Source organism: Canis aureus, chromosome 7 (assembly GCF_053574225.1).
Source record: "Canis aureus isolate CA01 chromosome 7, VMU_Caureus_v.1.0, whole genome shotgun sequence".
NCBI classification, from domain to species: Eukaryota; Metazoa; Chordata; class Mammalia; order Carnivora; family Canidae; genus Canis; species Canis aureus.
Genome location: NC_135617.1, coordinates 69,598,109 through 69,615,143, shown reverse-complemented (window position 1 = coordinate 69,615,143; position 17,035 = coordinate 69,598,109). Strand labels below are relative to the sequence as shown.

Here is a 17,035-nt window from a genome sequence, read left to right as displayed (position 1 = left end):
CCTGGAGCCTGGGGCCTGCCTGCTGGACTGGGGAGGCGGGGGGGTCTGACGGGGCACCCTTCCTGCCTGCAGCTGACCAACGCAGGTGACGACGTGGTCGTGTTCTACAATGACAAGGCCTCACTGGCCCACCTGCTGGACATGATGAAGGCTGCCCGGGACGGCGTGGAGGACCACAGCCCACTCATGTACCACATCTCCCTGGTGGACCTGCTGGCCGCCTGCGCTGAGGGCAAGAACGTCTACACTGAGATCAAGTGCACCTCTCTGCTGCCCCTGGAGGATGTGGTGTCTGTGGTGACGCATGAGGACTGCATCACGGAGGTCTTCTGGGGACTGGGAGAGGTGGTCCGTGGGGGAGTGGAGGAGGGCCAGGGTAGAGGCGGCGGAGGGCAGTGGTAGAGCCAGGCGGGGGCAGCCTCTCAGTCCTGGGATGTAAGGAGCATGGGGTGATGGGAGGGGCATGGCCAGAGGACCAAGCGGGGAGGTCAGGGGAGAATCGATAGGGTGCAGAGGAGAGCCTGGGCAGGTGCCCCCCCTAGCGCCCCTGACCTGGCTCCTGGCTGCTCAGGTGAAAATGGCCTACGTGAACTTTGTGAATCATTGCTACGTGGACACAGAGGTGGAGATGAAGGAGATCTACACCAGCAATCACATCTGGACACTCTTTGAGAACTTCACCCTGGACATGGCTCGGGTCTGTCCCCGGGGGGCGGCGTGGGCTTGTGGGCGCGCCGTGCTAGGCAGGGTCATGGGTGGGAGTCCAGGCAGCCTTCCAGGGGGAGTGAGTGGAGGGGCCTGTCTCCTACCCCAGGTCTGCAGTAAGCGGGAGAAGCGCCTGGCTGACCCCACCCTGGAGAAGTACGTGCTGACAGTCGTGCTGGACACCATCAATGCCTTCTTCAGCTCTCCATTCTCTGAGAACAGCACCTCCCTGCAGGTGAGCTTCTCCCACCCGCACAACTTGTGTGCAGGGAAGGGGAAAAGGAGAGTAAATACTCATGTTTGCTTGTGGCGCATAAAGACGTAGCACAAGGACACACATGTGTGTGTTAGTTGTGTATGTGTAACAAATTGCCCCCAAAATTAGCAGCTTAAAACAACATTTATTCTCCTATAACTTCTGTGGGTCAGGAATTACAGTGGGGACAGTACCCTGGAACAGGAATTCCTAAATTGACTTCGCATGACGGGCCCCAGGGTGGCAGGGGAGAGCTGGCAGCACCGCCTCACCAAAGAGAGGACGGTCATGTCTACTGTGATGGATAGCAGAGCCCGAGCAGTAATCCAGAGGGCCCGATGCAGAGATCTTTGGTGTTGGCTTAGTTGATCGGGTGCCCCAGGCCCGAAAAGACAGCCTTCTGCAGTCTCACCTGCATCAGCAGAAAGGCTCGAGGCTAGGGAGCAGAAGTTTGCCTTTGGTCACTGGAGTCATGTCCCCTCAATTATTCTCGGATCCCCAGACTTCATAGCCCAGAGCCCCTTGAAGGCAAGAGAGGCAGGTTCCCTGGAGGAGGGAGCCCGCAAAACAAATCATAAATCATAACACCAGAAGTCCCCGCATGGACACAAGAGACCCACAGAGGGGTTACCTACACACAGAGGGCCTGAGGGTGGAATGGGTCCTGGTCTGTCCACAAGGGCGGGTTGTCTTGACACACACGTCTTTGGACCCTGGGACCTCTTCGGGACTATGAATGATTTGTGTCAGCTTTTCCCACCTCTCCGTCCCGGGCAGAAGTGGGAGAATGGGCTGATGGGATCAAGGCCGGGGTGAGGCTTTTCAAAGTCATGCTTTTGTGTTGCATACTTTCGGTTTTGAACCATGGGATTATATCACCTTTTTGCAATATTGATTTATTTTATAAAAATTTTTTAAAGGAAGTAAAGGCTCAGCAATAGGTCTATAAGCCCTAGGTCTGGACCTCAGGGAGTTCTCACAGGGCTGCACGTACGGTTGGGCAGGTTGTGCACTTCCAAGAGGAAAAGGGGTGCCTTCTTCCAACCGGCACAGAGACGTATGGTAGCTATTAGAAGCCTTCTTCCTCCGTCATGCCCACTCCCAGTGGGCCCTGGTCACCGGGCCTAGGGCTGCCCAGGGCAGAGGGTGGGCAGGCTGTAGCAGTGGTTGTGTTGCCTCTTGCAGACACACCAGACCATTGTGGTGCAGCTGCTGCAGTCCACCACACGGCTGCTCGAGTGTCCGTGGCTGCAGCAGCAGCACAAGGGCTCCGTGGAGGCCTGCATCCGGACCCTCGCCATGGTGGGTGAGTGTGCCCTGGGGACTGGCTAAGTCCAACCCCTGCCCCTCCCTTCACCACAGGGACACCTGCCCTCCAAATAAAACTCGGTACTCCTCAGCTCCCCCATCATCTGCTCCCAGGTAGTTCTCAGTAAGTCCTTCTTGGCATCTTAGCAATTGACAGAAGCTTTATCTCCTTTGAGCTTTGAGTCAGTTTCCCGGAGGACAATGATGTGTGACATCCCCCAGCCAAGGTCTCTTGCATGCTTGTGGATGGTTTCAGGCAGAAGGGAGGCCGGCAGATTGCTGGGGAACACTGGGGAAGGGGACTGAGAGGTGGGAGACAGGAGGGATGGGTCAGGGTGGAGCAGGGTAGAATCAAAGAGGCAGACACTCCCTCCTTTTGCCTGGAAAGGGGAAGAGGGCACTTCAGGCCAAGTGGGGGCCAGCATGTCCCCGAGTCTCAGTTAGTTCTCCCTGCCCCCAGCACGGCAGCCCTGGCCCCTCTGGCTGGCCAAGCCTGCACCCCGAGTGCCCTCCAGCGCCCCCGTCTCTCTCCCCAGCCAAAGGCCGGGCCATCTCCCTGCCTATGGACCTGGATGCACACATCAGCTCGCTGCTCAGCAGCAGTGCCAGCTGTGTAGCCGCTGCCCAGCGCAACGCGTCCAACTACAAGGCGGCCACTCGGGCCTTCCCCCGCGTCACACCCACTGCCAACCAGTGGGACTACAAGAATATCATCGAGAAGCTGCAGGTGGCTGTGGGGCTTGGCCCTGGGCACGGGACCGTGGGGCATCGTTACAGGGGAAGCCAGGAGAACCCAGGCATCCCCTAGTAGGGTGGGTGCTCGTAAAGGGGGTCAGGACACCTCTCAGTCCTGAGAACACTTCGTGTTTATGCAACACACTCCAGTCCACGGTCTACACACTTCTTACTATCCACAGCAGGAGGCCGAGACTCAGAGAGGACGAGGGGTTTGCCCCAGGTCACACAGCCAGAGGAGGGGTTGGGAGAAAAGCCTGGGTGGGTGGCTCCCAGTCAGGGGCTCTGAGCCCGCAGACAACCTGCACTGTTCAGGGTGGTTCTGTGGGTGAGGGCCCCTCACACAGGCTGGGAGCAATCGCAGGGCTGTTTGGCGTGGGGGCAGGAGCAATGATATGGAGAAATGGCCTCACTCCTCTCTTGGGCCTGGGTGGCCTGCACCTGGCCCAGTAGTGACAGAGCCGTGCCTTGCCCACTTGCCCAGGACATCATCACGGCCCTGGAGGAGCGGCTGCGGCCCCTGGTCCAGGCTGAGCTGTCTGTGCTGGTGGACGTCCTGCACTGGCCTGAGCTGCTATTCCTGGAGGGTAGTGAGGCCTACCAGCGCTGCGAGAGTGGGGGCTTCCTGTCCAAGTGAGCGAGATGCCGAGCCGGGCACAGGGGTGGGAGCGGCAGGTGCAAGGCAGCCTGGGAAAGGGCAGGAAGGGGCCCGTGGGGACCAACAGCCCCCGGGCGGAGGGCCGTGTGCGCTCCTGCTGGGGACGGGGCAGGGGGAGTGGCTGCAGGGAGGCGGCTGGGGATGCCCCGAGCGTGCCCCCCTTCCTCACCCGCTAGGCTGATCCAGCATACCAAGGACCTCATGGAGTCGGAGGAGAAGCTGTGTGTCAAGGTGCTGCGGACCCTGCAGCAAATGCTGCTCAAGAAGGCCAAGTACGGGGACCGGGTGAGTGCCCCGGTGAGCTGGACGTCATGAGAGCCCGGCCAGAAGGGCCAAGGACTCAGGGCCAGCTCCGGGGCTGGTGGTTAAAGGGTGAAATGTGCCAGTGTGGGGCCTCACTCCCTTCCCCACAGGGCAATCAGCTGCGCAAGATGCTGCTACAGAACTATCTCCAGAACCGCAAGTCCAGCTCTAGGGGGGACCTCCCGGACCCCATGGGCACCGGTCAGTACTGCCTCCTTGCCACTGGGCCTCTGGGTGGCCCTCCCTTCTGTTCCCCTGCCCCTCGCCCCCTCACGTGGGTTCCCCAACTGCAGGCCTGGACCAAGACTGGTCGGCGATTGCGGCCACCCAGTGCCGGCTGGACAAGGAGGGGGCCACCAAGCTGGTATGTGACCTGATCACCAGCACCAAGAATGAGAAGATCTTCCAGGAGAGCATTGGCCTGGCCATCCGCCTCCTGGATGGTGGCAACACCGAGATCCAGGTGTGGAGCGGCTGGGGGTGCTGGGGGGCTCACCCCCTGCTCAGGAGGAGGTACGGTGTGCCATGTTGCTGGGACCGCCGGGGCCTGGCTGCAGGGCCAGGCGCTGGGGGCCTGCACGGGTCTGGCTGTGCGTGGGCGGGTCCACACACATCCCCCCCGTGACTGTCCCCGTGTCACGTGGCCTCTTTCTACCCACGCATACCATCCTGCTGAAGCCAGGCCTGCGCCTGTCTCCCTAGCACACTGCCCACATCACATCCATCATCCCTGCCTCTCAGCCTCTGCTCAGGCTTCCTTGCCTCCCCCTCTACATCCTCCTTGGCCTCTGGTGCCTAACTGAAGGACTGCCTCCTCTGAAAAGTCCCCTAGGATTGCTCTAGCCCCATTCGTTCATTCAGGCCTTGGATTTTTTGTTTTGTTTTGTTTTTAAAGATTTATTTATTTGAGAGTGAGCAAGGGAGGAGGGGCAGAGGGAGAGGGAGAGAGAATCTTAAGCAGATTCTGCCAGGCGTGGAGCCCAACACGGCCCTGAGATCACTATGTGAGCCGAAACCAAGAGTCGGATGCTTAACTGACTAAGCCACCCGGGCACCCTCCATGTGATGTTTTTTTTTTTTTTTTAAATTTTATCTATCATCTATCTATCTATCTATCTATCTATCTATCTATCTATCTATCTATCATCTATTTTTTATTCATGAGAGACACAGAGAGAGAGAGAGAGAGAGAGAGGCAGAGACACAGGCAGAGGGAGAAGCAGGCCCCATGCAGGGAGCCCGAAGTGGGACTCGATCCCGGGTCTCCAGGATGGTACCCCGGGCTGAAGGCAGCGCTAAACCACTGAGCCACCCAGGCTGCCCCCACGTGTTGTTTTAATAAGGCTATACTCATGCCTTCCAAGTGCCTGTCAGTGTTCAAGGCACTAAGGATTCAGCAGTGAACAAGAAAGACAAAATCCATACATCCTGTGGATTGGTCCTATATCCTGGGGGGGGACACTAGCCAATAACTACAATCCCTACACGATGCAGAGAGTGTGTTAGACAGTGGTGAAGGGCCAAGGGGGTGCTGGGACAACAATCAGGGTGGAGCAGGCAGCTGGGGCCAAGTTTGAAGGGGAAGTGGCTGATGTGGCAGGAGAAGGGAGAGAAGGGGAGAGTGGTGGGCCCTGGGGTCAGAGAGGTAGCAGGCCTTCAGATGGCCTTGTGGCTGCTGTGAGGTGCGGCTTTTCCTGTGGGTGAGATGGGGCACTGCAGGGTTTCGGGCAGGGGAAGGACAAGACTCAGACTTCCGAGGGGCACCTGCTGTGTGGGGAGCTGATGGAGGGCCAAGGGTACATGCAGATGGTGTGAGGAGGCTGGTGCAGGCCTCCAGCATCGCTGTGATAGCAGTTTGGGACCCTTCCCCTCCGCCTCTGCCAATCCCGGCCACCCCAGCCCCAGCAGTAGTCCTAGAGCCTGTCTGGGGACCCATCTGTGGCCCCACCTCATCCCTGCAGCAAGGGATAGAGCCCTCCAGGGACTCACCAGGGGCTGCTCAGAGCCAGGCCCAGTGCTGAGAGCCACCCTTTCCCCAGAAATCCTTCTACAACCTGATGATGACTGACAAGAAGTCAGAGCGCTTCTTCAAAGTGCTGCACGACCGCATGAAGCGGGCCCAGCAGGAGACCAAGTCCACGGTGGCTGTCAACATGAACGACCTGGGCAGCCAGCCGCGTGAAGACCGGGAACCGGCAGGCCCCACCACCAAAGGTCAGAGGTCATGGCGGTACAGGATGGGGGTGCCCGGCCGGGGTCAGAGGGTATAGGGTGCGGTGGTCACAGGGCAAGAGGTGCAGGCAGGCGCCTGAGGGTGGGAACATAGGGTGAACATAGGGTGAGAGTGAGGTCCTTTCCAGCAGCCCAGCCTCACCAGGCTTTGCCCTGCAGGTCGTGTGGCTTCCTTCTCAATGCCAGGCTCCCCGTCCCGCTATTCACTGGGCCCCAGCCTGCGCCGGGGCCACGAGGTGGGTGAGCGCGTACAGAGCAACGAGATGGGCATGTCCGTGCTCATCATGCAGCCCATCCTGCGCTTTCTGCAGCTGCTTTGTGAGAATCACAACCGGGACCTGCAGGTGAGCACCTGCCCCTTCCACCACCACGCCTGCCATCTGCCGCACACAGGGCCGCCATCCCAGGCCTCTCCCTCCCTGTGACGGCTGTGCCCGCCCTTTTGTGCCCTGCAGAACTTCCTGCGCTCTCAGAACAACAAGACCAACTACAACCTGGTGTGTGAGACACTCCAGTTCTTAGACATCATGTGCGGCAGCACCACCGGCGGCCTGGGGCTGCTGGGCCTTTACATCAATGAGGACAATGTGGGCCTCGTCATCCAGACCCTGGAGACCCTCACTGAGTACTGCCAGGGCCCCTGCCACGAGAACCAGGTGAGCCATCATGGCAGCGTGGACGTGTGGGTGGATGGAGCAGGCAGGGCAGGGGAGAGACTGAGGGCTCCGGAGCTGCCACAGTTCTGAGGGTCCCGGGCCCCATGTACCCCCACTGCCTCCTGCCAGACCTGCATCGTGACACACGAGTCCAATGGCATAGACATCATCACTGCGCTGATTCTCAATGACATCAGTCCCCTGTGCAAGTACCGCATGGATCTGGTGCTGCAGCTCAAGGTGGGGCTCCTGGCAGCTCACACGAGTGTGCATGTGACGTGGGTGCATGTGTTGAGTGTGCATTTGGGGTGTGGTGATGTGTTTAATGTGTACGTGTTCATAAGCATACACGAATGAGAGTGTGAGCAAACGTGTTCTGGGTTTATCTGAGGGCCTCCTGTGTAGGTGTCTGCTATCTGGGGGACTGTGTGCACCCGCTTCAGGGTGGGGGTGAAGGCAGCCAGCGGGTGGGCTGGCGTTGCAGGGCACTTCTCAGCAAGTCCTGGGGAACAGTGGGGAATGCAAAGGTGGTGACACATCTTGCGGGCCGGGGGAGGCTGTTGTGAAGTAGACAGAGGAAGGGTTTGTGGGGGTCACTATGGGGGCCCTCAGACTGTGGCCTGCCCTCCTCCCCACCTGTCCACAGGACAATGCCTCCAAGCTGCTCCTGGCTCTGATGGAGAGCCGGCACGACAGTGAAAACGCGGAGCGAATCCTCATCAGCCTGCGGCCCCAGGAGCTGGTGAGGCTGGGCCAGGGGTCAGGTGGGAAGGCGGGAGTTGGGGGAGGTGCGGGTGGGCTGGGGTGGGTGGGTGTTAGGTAGTTCCCTAGCCCCAGGAAGACGGCGTTCAACCAGGCCCTGTCCCACCAGGTGGACGTCATCAAGAAAGCCTACCTGCAGGAGGACGAGCGTGAGAACTCGGAGGTGAGCCCACGGGAAGTGGGCCACAACATCTACATCCTGGCGCTGCAGGTACCGGCCCCGCCCCGCCCCGCCCCGCCCCGCCGAGACCACGCCCCGCCCGGCGGCCCCGCCCCGCGACTCGGCCCCGCCCCGTGACTCGGCCCCGCCCTCTCGCAGCTCTCTAGGCACAACAAGCAGCTGCAGCACCTGCTGAAGCCGGTGAGGCGCATCCAAGAGGAGGAGGCCGAGGGCATCTCTTCCATGGTGGGGGCCCGAGGATGAGGCAGGATGTGGGGCAGGGCTTAGATCTAGGGGCGGGGCTGGGCGAGAGATTGGAGCGGCCGGTATCTGGGGGTGAGGCTAGGGATTGAGGGCGGCGATGGGCGCCCGTGGGAATCCGGGATGAGGCGGGTCGGCGCCAGGGGCTCCGGGCGGAGTGCGGCGGGGACGTGGCCTGAAGCTGAGTAAAGAGCTAGAATTGGGGGGGAGAGGGCAGGGCTGAGGGCGGGAGGAGCCGGCCCGGTGGCCCTTGGTGGCCCCGGGTGAAACCTGGACGGAGTGGAAGCCCAGAGCAGGACAGCGGAGAGCGCTGACTGTCCTGTGGGGTTGTTTGGACATGGCTCTCCCCCTCCCCCCTCTTAATTTGGGGCTTCATCCTCGTTGGGCTGGGCTGGGCTGGGTCTGGCTGGGCTCCGGGGCCAGGCCTAGCAGTAGGGAGTTGCCGCCTGACTCAGCGGCCCCTCTACCCCCAGCTCAGCCTCAACAACAAGCAGCTGTCCCAGATGCTCAAGTCCTCGGCGCCAGCACAGGAGGAGGAGGAGGACCCCCTGGCCTATTACGAGAACCACACCTCCCAGATAGAGGTGGGCCTGAGGGCAGCAGGGGGCTGTGAGTGATGGCGGTGAACCTGGCCCTCGGTGGCTGCGGCCTAGGTGTGACCACGTGCCTGTGTGCACCCAGATTGTGCGGCAGGACCGCAGCATGGAGCAGATCGTGTTTCCGGTGCCTGGCATCTGTCAGTTCCTGACCGAGGAGACCAAGCACCGGCTCTTCACCACCACGGAGCAGGATGAGCAGGGCAGCAAAGTGAGCGACTTCTTCGACCAGTCCTCGTTCCTGCACAATGAGATGGAATGGCAGCGCAAGCTCCGCAGTGAGGACCCCAGCAGGGTGGGAGGGCAAGGCTGGGCCTGGAGCTGCTCAGTGATGCCCCCTGCAGAACCCCCCCCTCACGTACCCGTGGTTGTCTCACCGCATGCCACCCCTAGGAGGGCTCCAGCCACGTTTTCCTCCTGCAGTGGGGCCTGGAACTCGTGCAGGCACCAGGGGCCTGCGTGCGGTGGGTGGACAGTGTTGATCAGAGACCCCCACTCACGCCAGCCTGCCACCACCCTCCTCCCTCAGGCATGCCACTGATCTACTGGTTCTCCCGCCGCATGACCCTGTGGGGCAGTATCTCCTTCAACCTGGCAGTTTTTATCAACATCATCATTGCCTTCTTCTACCCCTACATGGAGGGCGCGTCCACAGGTGGGGATGCAAGGCTGGCAGCCCACCACGCCCCCTCCCTGGGTTTGGGCAGAGCCATGGGGCCGCCAGGCTCTGAGGGGACCAGATGCTGAGTGGGGAAGAGCACCCCTGCACTGCTCTTTGGGCTCTGCACTCCATTGTGGGGAGAGAGATGTGGTCTGTGGCACAGGCAGGGTCCTTGACCTCTGGAGACAGTACATATCTCTCTGTCTCTCTCTCACACAAACATGAGGCAGAGCTCAGATATGGTAGCAGCAGCTGGGTAGGGCCTCCTGCCTTAAACCTAGACAGGCAGGTGTGATGGTGGGGGCCCTATTACCAGGTGACCAAGAACATACTATGAGGGAAGGTTTCCAGGAGGGGGTGGCTTCTTGGAGTCTGTGGGGGCTGGGGCTGTGGTGGGCTTAGCTGACCAGCGCTCACCCCTGCCCCCTTGCCCCAGGTGTGCTGGGCTCCCCACTCATCTCACTGCTGTTCTGGATTCTCATCTGCTTCTCCATTGTGGCCCTGTTCACCAAGCGCTACAGCATCCGCCCCCTCATCGTGGCACTCATCCTGCGCTCCATCTACTACCTGGGCATTGGGCCCACACTCAACATCCTGGGTGCCCTCAACGTGAGTGCCTGATGCCTCCCCCATGCTCATGGTGCTGTTGGCCCTCACGCAGGCCGGCCGCCTCCCAGCAGCCACTGCTCTGCCCAGCCCCCCTTGTCCTTGTGTTGGGATCAGGCTTGTTAAAAATCCAGGGGCAGGACTGATCTGTGCCTCCTCCATCTCCTTAGACAACCTGGGGCAACTGGCACTTGGAGCCAGTCAGCTAGGGGTCACTTTGGGGCACCAGCTTCAGGGCTGCCGTGTACATGGTGTCTGCTGGGCACTATTCACACTGTAGACATCAAAGATGTGTATGTTCTGACAATTCCTGACAGCTGGAAATAAAAAGTACCTGGAGCAAGGGTGGGCGGTGGGGCAGGCGCCTTTTCCTAACTTACCAAGTCACCATAAAGGCCAAGGTTGATTTATCCGATTCTATCCTCCTTCACCTATATCTCACTTTCTTCCTGGAGCCAGGGGCCCCAGGGGCTTCTCCCCTATTCTATCCCAGGAGCCCAGATACATTTCCAGAAGCAGTCTCATTAATGCCAGGCCTGCCAGTGTGAGCAGGACCAGCTCAGATCTGCTCCACAGAAGGGGCACCGCTGCAGAGAGTGGACATCTGGGGTGGGTGGTGGGACACTGATCCCCATGCCTTATACTTGCCCTCAGCTGACCAACAAGATCGTCTTTGTGGTGAGCTTTGTGGGCAACCGCGGCACGTTCATCCGAGGCTATAAGGCCATGGTCATGGACGTGGAGTTCCTCTACCACGTGGGCTACATCCTGACGAGTGTCCTGGGCCTCTTTGTCCATGAGCTCTTCTACAGCATCCTGGTGAGTCTGCTGGGGGTGGGGCTGGCAGGGGCGTGTGCCCCTCAGCTTGCTAGCGGTTCCCCCGCACTGGTCTTTCTGTCCAGTCCTCTTGCTGCGGGGCTGGAAGGCATGGACTTCCAGAGTCCTCCTCTGCCTGACCCCAGCCTGGCCTTCAGAGCCCTGATGGCCACTCCTGACTCCCATCTGGCCCAGCTCCCGAGGAGCTGGACTGCCCAGGTTTGTTTCCCAGCTCGGCCACTCTCAGCTCTGTAATTTTGGGCAAGTTTCTTAATTGCCCTACACCTCCTTTTCTGTCTCTGTAAATCACAGATAATTAACAGCACCTATTTTCTAGAATGGTCATGAGGCTGAAATGAGCTAATGCATTAAAACTCTACAGAGTATGTCCTGGCAGATGGCAGGCACACTTTAGGAGCTGTCCATCTCCCCAGCGCTGTGCGGGTTTGTCTGCCCATTCACCCTTTACGCCTTCTCCGGGGCCATTCCCTTCCCTTGGGCTTAGAAGTCCAGGTTCCTCCGAGTGGCCTCCCCCTCCAGGTCCTCCAGGCTGGTTCCACCTGCCTGAGCGCAGCTCCTTCGGGTAGAGCCTGTGGGAAGCCACCGGGAGCTGGTGGCTGCTGCAGGCCCTCAAGGCCGTATCCCCACCTTGCAGCTCTTTGACCTCATCTATCGTGAGGAGACGCTATTCAATGTCATCAAGAGCGTGACCCGCAATGGCCGCTCCATCCTGCTGACCGCCCTGCTGGCCCTCATCCTCGTCTACCTCTTCTCCATCGTTGGCTTCCTCTTCCTCAAGGATGACTTCATCCTCGAGGTTGACCGGCTGCCCGGCAATCACTCAGGAGGTCTGGTGCTCCTCTCTGTGATGGGTGGGGGGAGGGGGGCTGCACAAATGATCAGGCCCTGGGAGTGCTTATCCAACCAGGCTCCCTGCCTCAGTTTCTCCTCCTGGGTCCTGTGGAGGGCTAGCTCGTACCAGTCGCCCTGGCACAGGCTGAGGGGGTGGGAGAGCCTTGGTTTTCGGCTCCCTAAGGAGCTTCTTGGTTGCAGACCCTGGCATTCATGTTAAACTCAGTATTTGCAGGGACTGCCTGTGTGCCAGGCTCAAGGGTGTGGACCCCCTTCCTGCCCTCAGTACACAGCCCGGAGCTGGGCGGGGGGGACAGGGCATGAAGACCCTTCATTCGTAGCCTGACAGTGGGGAGCTTGCAGGATGGGGGAAGGCTTCGTGGAGGATGTGATGCTGGGGACACGACGAGGGGAATGGTACATCAGGCCAGCCATGTCCTTATCCTGCTGACCTCAGCCCTGTCCTCTCTAGCCAGCCCCCTGGGGATGCCACATGGAGCTGCCACGTTTGTGGGCACGTGCAGTGGGGACCAGCTGAACTGTGACTCCGGGGTCTCGGTACCCGAGGTCCTGGAAGGTGAGCGCAGTGTGTCTCAGGGAGCCTGGGGGAGGGGCGTGGAGGCAGGTGGTTTGATGTGGGTGTGCGCCCACACTCTGCTTGTAGGGAACGAAGAGCTGGAGAGCACGGAGCGGGCCTGTGACACTCTGCTGATGTGCATCGTCACCGTCATGAACCACGGGCTGCGCAACGGAGGTGGCGTGGGCGACATTCTCCGCAAGCCCTCCAAAGACGTGAGCATCCCTGGCCCCACTCCCAGATCCATGCTGCCCAAGGCCTGGCCTAGCCAGCCATGGTGGGGTCCTGCCCTCAGGTCACAGGCCGGCAGAGCAAGCAGCTTGGCCCTCCCACCATCTGCAGTGTTGCTGGTCCCCACCATGCATCCCCTTCTGCTCTCCCACCGAGCCAAAGTCAAGCGGCGCTCCCAAGCTTGTTGGGTTTCCCCGCCCCACTCCGCTTGTACCCCCCACCAGCTCACCGTAGCTGCTCTAAAACCTTGGCAACCAGGCTTTGCCCAGGCTAGGGAAGGCATGAGTCAGACATCGGGCGGATCCCCGGCAACACTGGCTTCCTCTGTGAGGCAGGGCCCCAGCCCACATTTGGGGTGGGCAGGGTGGGGAAGCTGAGTTGGCTCCACAAGGAGGCCTCAGGATTTGACTTAGGCAGCCAGGCATCACCGGTAGTCTGTCCCCGGTCGCATGGGAGCGAGAAGCCACTTCCCTGGGCCAGACAGTTTCCAGAATGTGTGAGGCCAGGCATCCCCAGGGTGGGGCAGAGGAGTTCAGAACTGGCTCTGCCCCCAACCAAGAGTCAGGGGCAGAGACAAGCCTCGACCTCCAGCCTTACTGCCCTGTGCTGGACTCCTTCCATGGGGCTCAGCCCAGCTGGGATCCGGCATCTGCTCTTTCCTGACCTGCACTCAGGGCTTGCGGTTGCAGTGCTCGCTGCCCTGCTGCTCAGAGTGAGCCTGGCTGGGTGGGCTTGGCCTCCCTCAGGGTCCTGGGAGCCAGAGGCCTTCATTCCCCTCTGCTGAGGGCCTGGCCTCCTCTGTCACTGCCCTGCCCCCTGCCTGAGTCTGGCCTGCTCTGGTGAACTGGGCCCAGCCTCCCTGCCTCACCCCTGCAGGAGTCTCTCTTCCCAGCCCGAGTGGTCTATGATCTCCTGTTCTTCTTCATTGTCATCATCATCGTGCTGAACCTCATCTTTGGGGTGATCATCGATACCTTCGCTGACCTGCGCAGCGAGAAGCAGAAGAAGGAAGAAATTCTCAAGACCACGTGCTTCATCTGTGGTGAGGCCTGGTTCCTGCCTCCCGGGCTGACTGGGCGTGTGGGGGGGGGCATGGCAGCCTCAGTCTGGCCCTTCCCAGGTTCGCGTGGCCACCAGAGGGCCCTGCCCTGGGGCTGGTGGCTCCGGGACTTTTTGCTCAGGCCAGTCCTGAGGTGAACAGGACCCTGCCTGAACTTGAGGTCATAGAAGGGGTGGGAAAGGGCCTCAGAAAGGCCCTGAGAAGGGCCTTCTCAGTTTATGGAGGAAACCCAGGCTCTCTGACCCCCGTTCCAGGGCTTTTCCCGCTCCTGCTGTGAAGTGCTAGTGGCTCACCACAGGCTAAGGAGCAGGTGTCACCTGTGGGACAGACCCTTCTCGGCCATTCCTGCCTGCCCAGCTGCTGGGAGCGCTGGCTGCCCTGGGCCTCCGCCCCCAGGTGGAGGGCTGCGACTGTGGGGGCCGGGGGGGCCGTCACTCACCTTCATTGGCCTGTTAGGCCGAGGACACACACCCGCTACACACCACGAGGCGGTGTCTACTCCACCAGGTGGCCCCACCTCGGCTCTCTGTCCTCCTCACTCCCCCTCTGCACCCCCACAGGTCTGGAGAGAGACAAATTCGATAACAAGACAGTGTCATTTGAGGAGCACATCAAGTTTGAACATAACATGTGGAACTACCTGTACTTCATTGTGCTGGTCCGAGTGAAAAACAAGACGGACTACACAGGGCCCGAGAGCTACGTGGCCCAGATGATCAAGGTGTGACCCCGGGGGTGGGCGGGACAGTTGGGCACGCTCGTGGGGATGCCATCCTCACCAGGGCCCCGCCAGCTGCCTATGCTGCCGGAGGGGACTCTGAGCTCTTCTGCTTGGGCGCTGTTGTCTGGAAAAAGCCCACAGCTGACCTGCCAGCCCCGAAAAATGTACATGGTGTCCCCAGGGCCTGTGGGTGCCCGAACCTGAGGAATCCGGGGAGCAGGGGCCACCGCTCCGTGGACCATCCTCAGGGAGCCAGCTCAGCAGGAGGAAGGGCAGCTTCCCTGAGCTTTGTATGGTCAGGCTGAGACAGAGCTTTTGGAAAAACTTTGAAACTATCAGACCTAGGAGGAATCAAAGTTAATCTGTGCAATTTCTGTAGTGATGAAGGGAGGGAAGGCAGTAAATTAAAAAAAAAAATCTTGCAGTGTTTTGGGGAAATGAAGCCCATCCATTCCATCAAATGTAGTACATCTTCAAATTCTTGCACAATGGATAAATTGCAGGCTAAGAGAAAAGACGTATTTAGCAGCATGGCAGGGGCAGGGGACGGGGGGAGGGTTCTATTTGTTTCTTAAGTTTGTAATTTGAACAGATCTTTAGTATAGGTTTATCTGTCGGTCTGAGAACTCATGGCTTGTGACAAGGGGCCAGGAAACTGGTGGTCTTCTCCTGTGTCTCCTCTGTCCTGGGAAACGTGGCCTTGCCTCTCAGACACGTGTCAGATGCCAGCTGTCCTCGGCAGAGCCTCCTGTCCCTCAGCGTGCCATTTGTCTGGCTCGCAGCTTCCTGGGGTGTAGGGCGTGTAGGGTGGGGTGGGGCGGAAGGGAGGAAGGGAGGGAGGAAGGAAGGAGCTTCAGGGCCTGATGCAGAGGCCCCCCTCCACCTCTCGTGGGGTGTGAAGAGAGTAAACAGATGGTGTCAATACCAGTGGGACTTGAGGCTGTCTAATGGAAACTGGCCTGTCACCACGCTCTGGCCTCAACACCCCATTGAGGGTTCACGGCCAGCTCTCTGGCTCCAGGGAGGACCCCGTCGGTCCAGATTTTCCCGTGACATATCCCTGGGGAGCAGTTTGTCCAGGATGTGACAGCAGGCTCCCCCTACATTACTGCTTCTATAAACAAGGCCTTCCGAGGCCAGGCCCAAGCTTGCTCATCCTGCCCGGGATCTTTTTCAGAACAAGAACCTGGATTGGTTCCCCCGGATGAGGGCCATGTCACTGGTGAGCAATGAGGGGGAAGGGGAGCAGAATGAGATCCGGATTCTTCAGGACAAGCTCAATTCCACCATGAAGCTGGTGTCACACCTCACTGCCCAGCTCAACGAGCTCAAGGAGCAGGTGTGTACCCAGGCCTATGCTGGCCCCACCCTAGGGTCCCATACTCTGCAGCTCCAGACCCTCACTGGGAGGTTGCAGCCCAGCCTGCCACGGCGGGGAGGGGAGGGTGCTGGGACCTTCACATTCTTTCCTTTCCTTCTTGGGTTTGGGGTGGAAGACAGGTTCGGTACGCTTTTCCCCCCGTGGAAAGCTAGACTGGGGTTCGCAGCCCCTGTAAGCACCCTGAAGGACATGGCCGAGTGGAGCCTTGGTGCTGTGTGAGGGGTCCTCCCCCTTGCCCACCCCTTACCCTAGAAGCTGCTAGGGAGGCTCTCTGAGGGGTTTACCAGTGACTGGGGAAGTCAAGGCATCCTTCCACTTGTCAAGACCTCCTCTTGCCTAGAACACCCTTCTTTCCAGCTGGCAGTGGCTAAGTGGCCTTAGGCAGTGCCTCGTTTAGGTGGGGGGGGGGGTTTCCCAGTTGCGCATCAGGGGTTTGCGATGCACCAATTAAGGACAAGGGTTTGGGGTTGACATCCTCCGTGTACCCTGGGGGCGGGGGGAGGGGGGCTTGGCCTGCTGCCAGTGCTGAACAGCAGCTGGGCCCAGTGGGCAAGAGGCTGGGCGGTGAGGTGGAGGGCGGGCGCTGGGCAGCCCGATCCGACCCGCAGGCCTCCGTCTAATCCTAGATGACGGAGCAGCGCAAACGCAGGCAACGCCTGGGCTTTGTGGATGTCCAGAACTGCATGAGCCGCTGAGAGCCACCCGAGGCCCCGACAGGGGATGGTCATCCCGGACAGTGTGACTGGAATACTGCCCTTCCCCATGGGTCGGGTGGCACCAGCCCACCAGCCTCGCAAGGCCCAGTGCCCACTCGGCCCCTGGCTTCCACCCTGCCGGACACCCCCAGGCCATCCCAGGCTCGGCCAGCACGGAGTGGGGAGCCACAGAGCCGGCAGTCCTGCCTAGAGCTGGAGAGACAACTAGACAGTCACTGGGACTCAGCTTACCCTAATGCCTTAGAGGAAGTCTCCGGAAGGACTGCTTTGTCCCTTAGAACAGTACCTGACATTCCTGTGTTCCTCCTCGGGGGTCATTAGGAGTGAGGTCACCTCTTTATTCTAAGCACTACATTTGCTCTCTGCCTGCCCGCCCCCCCCCCCCGCCCCCGGGGGGAGGTGCAGTAATGCTGTTGTTGCTAGTGATCTTAGGGCTTCGTTATTTAACTTATTCGAGGGTGCCGTGTTCAACCCTGGCCGCGGCTGCAAGGCTCCCCGGGCCTCAGATCTGCTGTAGACTGCACAGAGACCTTACTGTCCAGGCCATCCCTCTGGCCCGGGCCCAGGTACACTGGTGACCTGAGGACAAAGAGCCTTGCTCCTGGGACCTGCCTCTTCCTAGTAGGCAGCTGAGAAGAGTTGTTGGCCTAGAGGACAGGGCAGGGGTGTGTTCGAGTGGCTGGTTTTTGACTGCTTGTTTGATCTCTTGGTGTAACATTTTACAAATCCTTTGGCCTGAGAACTAATATGGCAATTGCCTTAAATAAATTAATAGAACTCTA

The 17,035-nt window shown here is 59.9% G+C and overlaps 1 protein-coding gene across 3 annotated transcripts in view; it reads left to right on the top strand.

Moving 5' to 3' along the window:
* ITPR3 (inositol 1,4,5-trisphosphate receptor type 3) overlaps positions 1 to 17,035 on the top strand; it is a 68,032-nt gene extending 50,997 nt beyond the window's left edge. For 2 of the 3 annotated variants that reach the window (XM_077904400.1, XM_077904399.1), the window contains exons 31-58: positions 73 to 348; positions 572 to 697; positions 815 to 940; positions 2,147 to 2,267; positions 2,806 to 2,996; positions 3,489 to 3,637; positions 3,839 to 3,947; positions 4,076 to 4,166; positions 4,259 to 4,428; positions 6,005 to 6,179; positions 6,357 to 6,541; positions 6,653 to 6,853; positions 6,983 to 7,093; positions 7,500 to 7,595; positions 7,725 to 7,826; positions 7,935 to 8,021; positions 8,510 to 8,620; positions 8,718 to 8,910; positions 9,162 to 9,287; positions 9,730 to 9,902; positions 10,554 to 10,718; positions 11,371 to 11,563; positions 12,040 to 12,144; positions 12,232 to 12,359; positions 13,252 to 13,417; positions 13,996 to 14,156; positions 15,334 to 15,495; positions 16,164 to 17,035. In XM_077904400.1, the coding sequence (XP_077760526.1) occupies positions 73 to 348; positions 572 to 697; positions 815 to 940; positions 2,147 to 2,267; positions 2,806 to 2,996; positions 3,489 to 3,637; positions 3,839 to 3,947; positions 4,076 to 4,166; positions 4,259 to 4,428; positions 6,005 to 6,179; positions 6,357 to 6,541; positions 6,653 to 6,853; positions 6,983 to 7,093; positions 7,500 to 7,595; positions 7,725 to 7,826; positions 7,935 to 8,021; positions 8,510 to 8,620; positions 8,718 to 8,910; positions 9,162 to 9,287; positions 9,730 to 9,902; positions 10,554 to 10,718; positions 11,371 to 11,563; positions 12,040 to 12,144; positions 12,232 to 12,359; positions 13,252 to 13,417; positions 13,996 to 14,156; positions 15,334 to 15,495; positions 16,164 to 16,232 (4,068 nt within the window). In that variant the 3' untranslated portion in view covers positions 16,233 to 17,035. The remainder of the gene's footprint in view (positions 1 to 72; positions 349 to 571; positions 698 to 814; positions 941 to 2,146; positions 2,268 to 2,805; positions 2,997 to 3,488; positions 3,638 to 3,838; positions 3,948 to 4,075; positions 4,167 to 4,258; positions 4,429 to 6,004; positions 6,180 to 6,356; positions 6,542 to 6,652; positions 6,854 to 6,982; positions 7,094 to 7,499; positions 7,596 to 7,724; positions 7,827 to 7,934; positions 8,022 to 8,509; positions 8,621 to 8,717; positions 8,911 to 9,161; positions 9,288 to 9,729; positions 9,903 to 10,553; positions 10,719 to 11,370; positions 11,564 to 12,039; positions 12,145 to 12,231; positions 12,360 to 13,251; positions 13,418 to 13,995; positions 14,157 to 15,333; positions 15,496 to 16,163) is intronic. The other variant, XM_077904401.1, reaches the window with a different exon arrangement.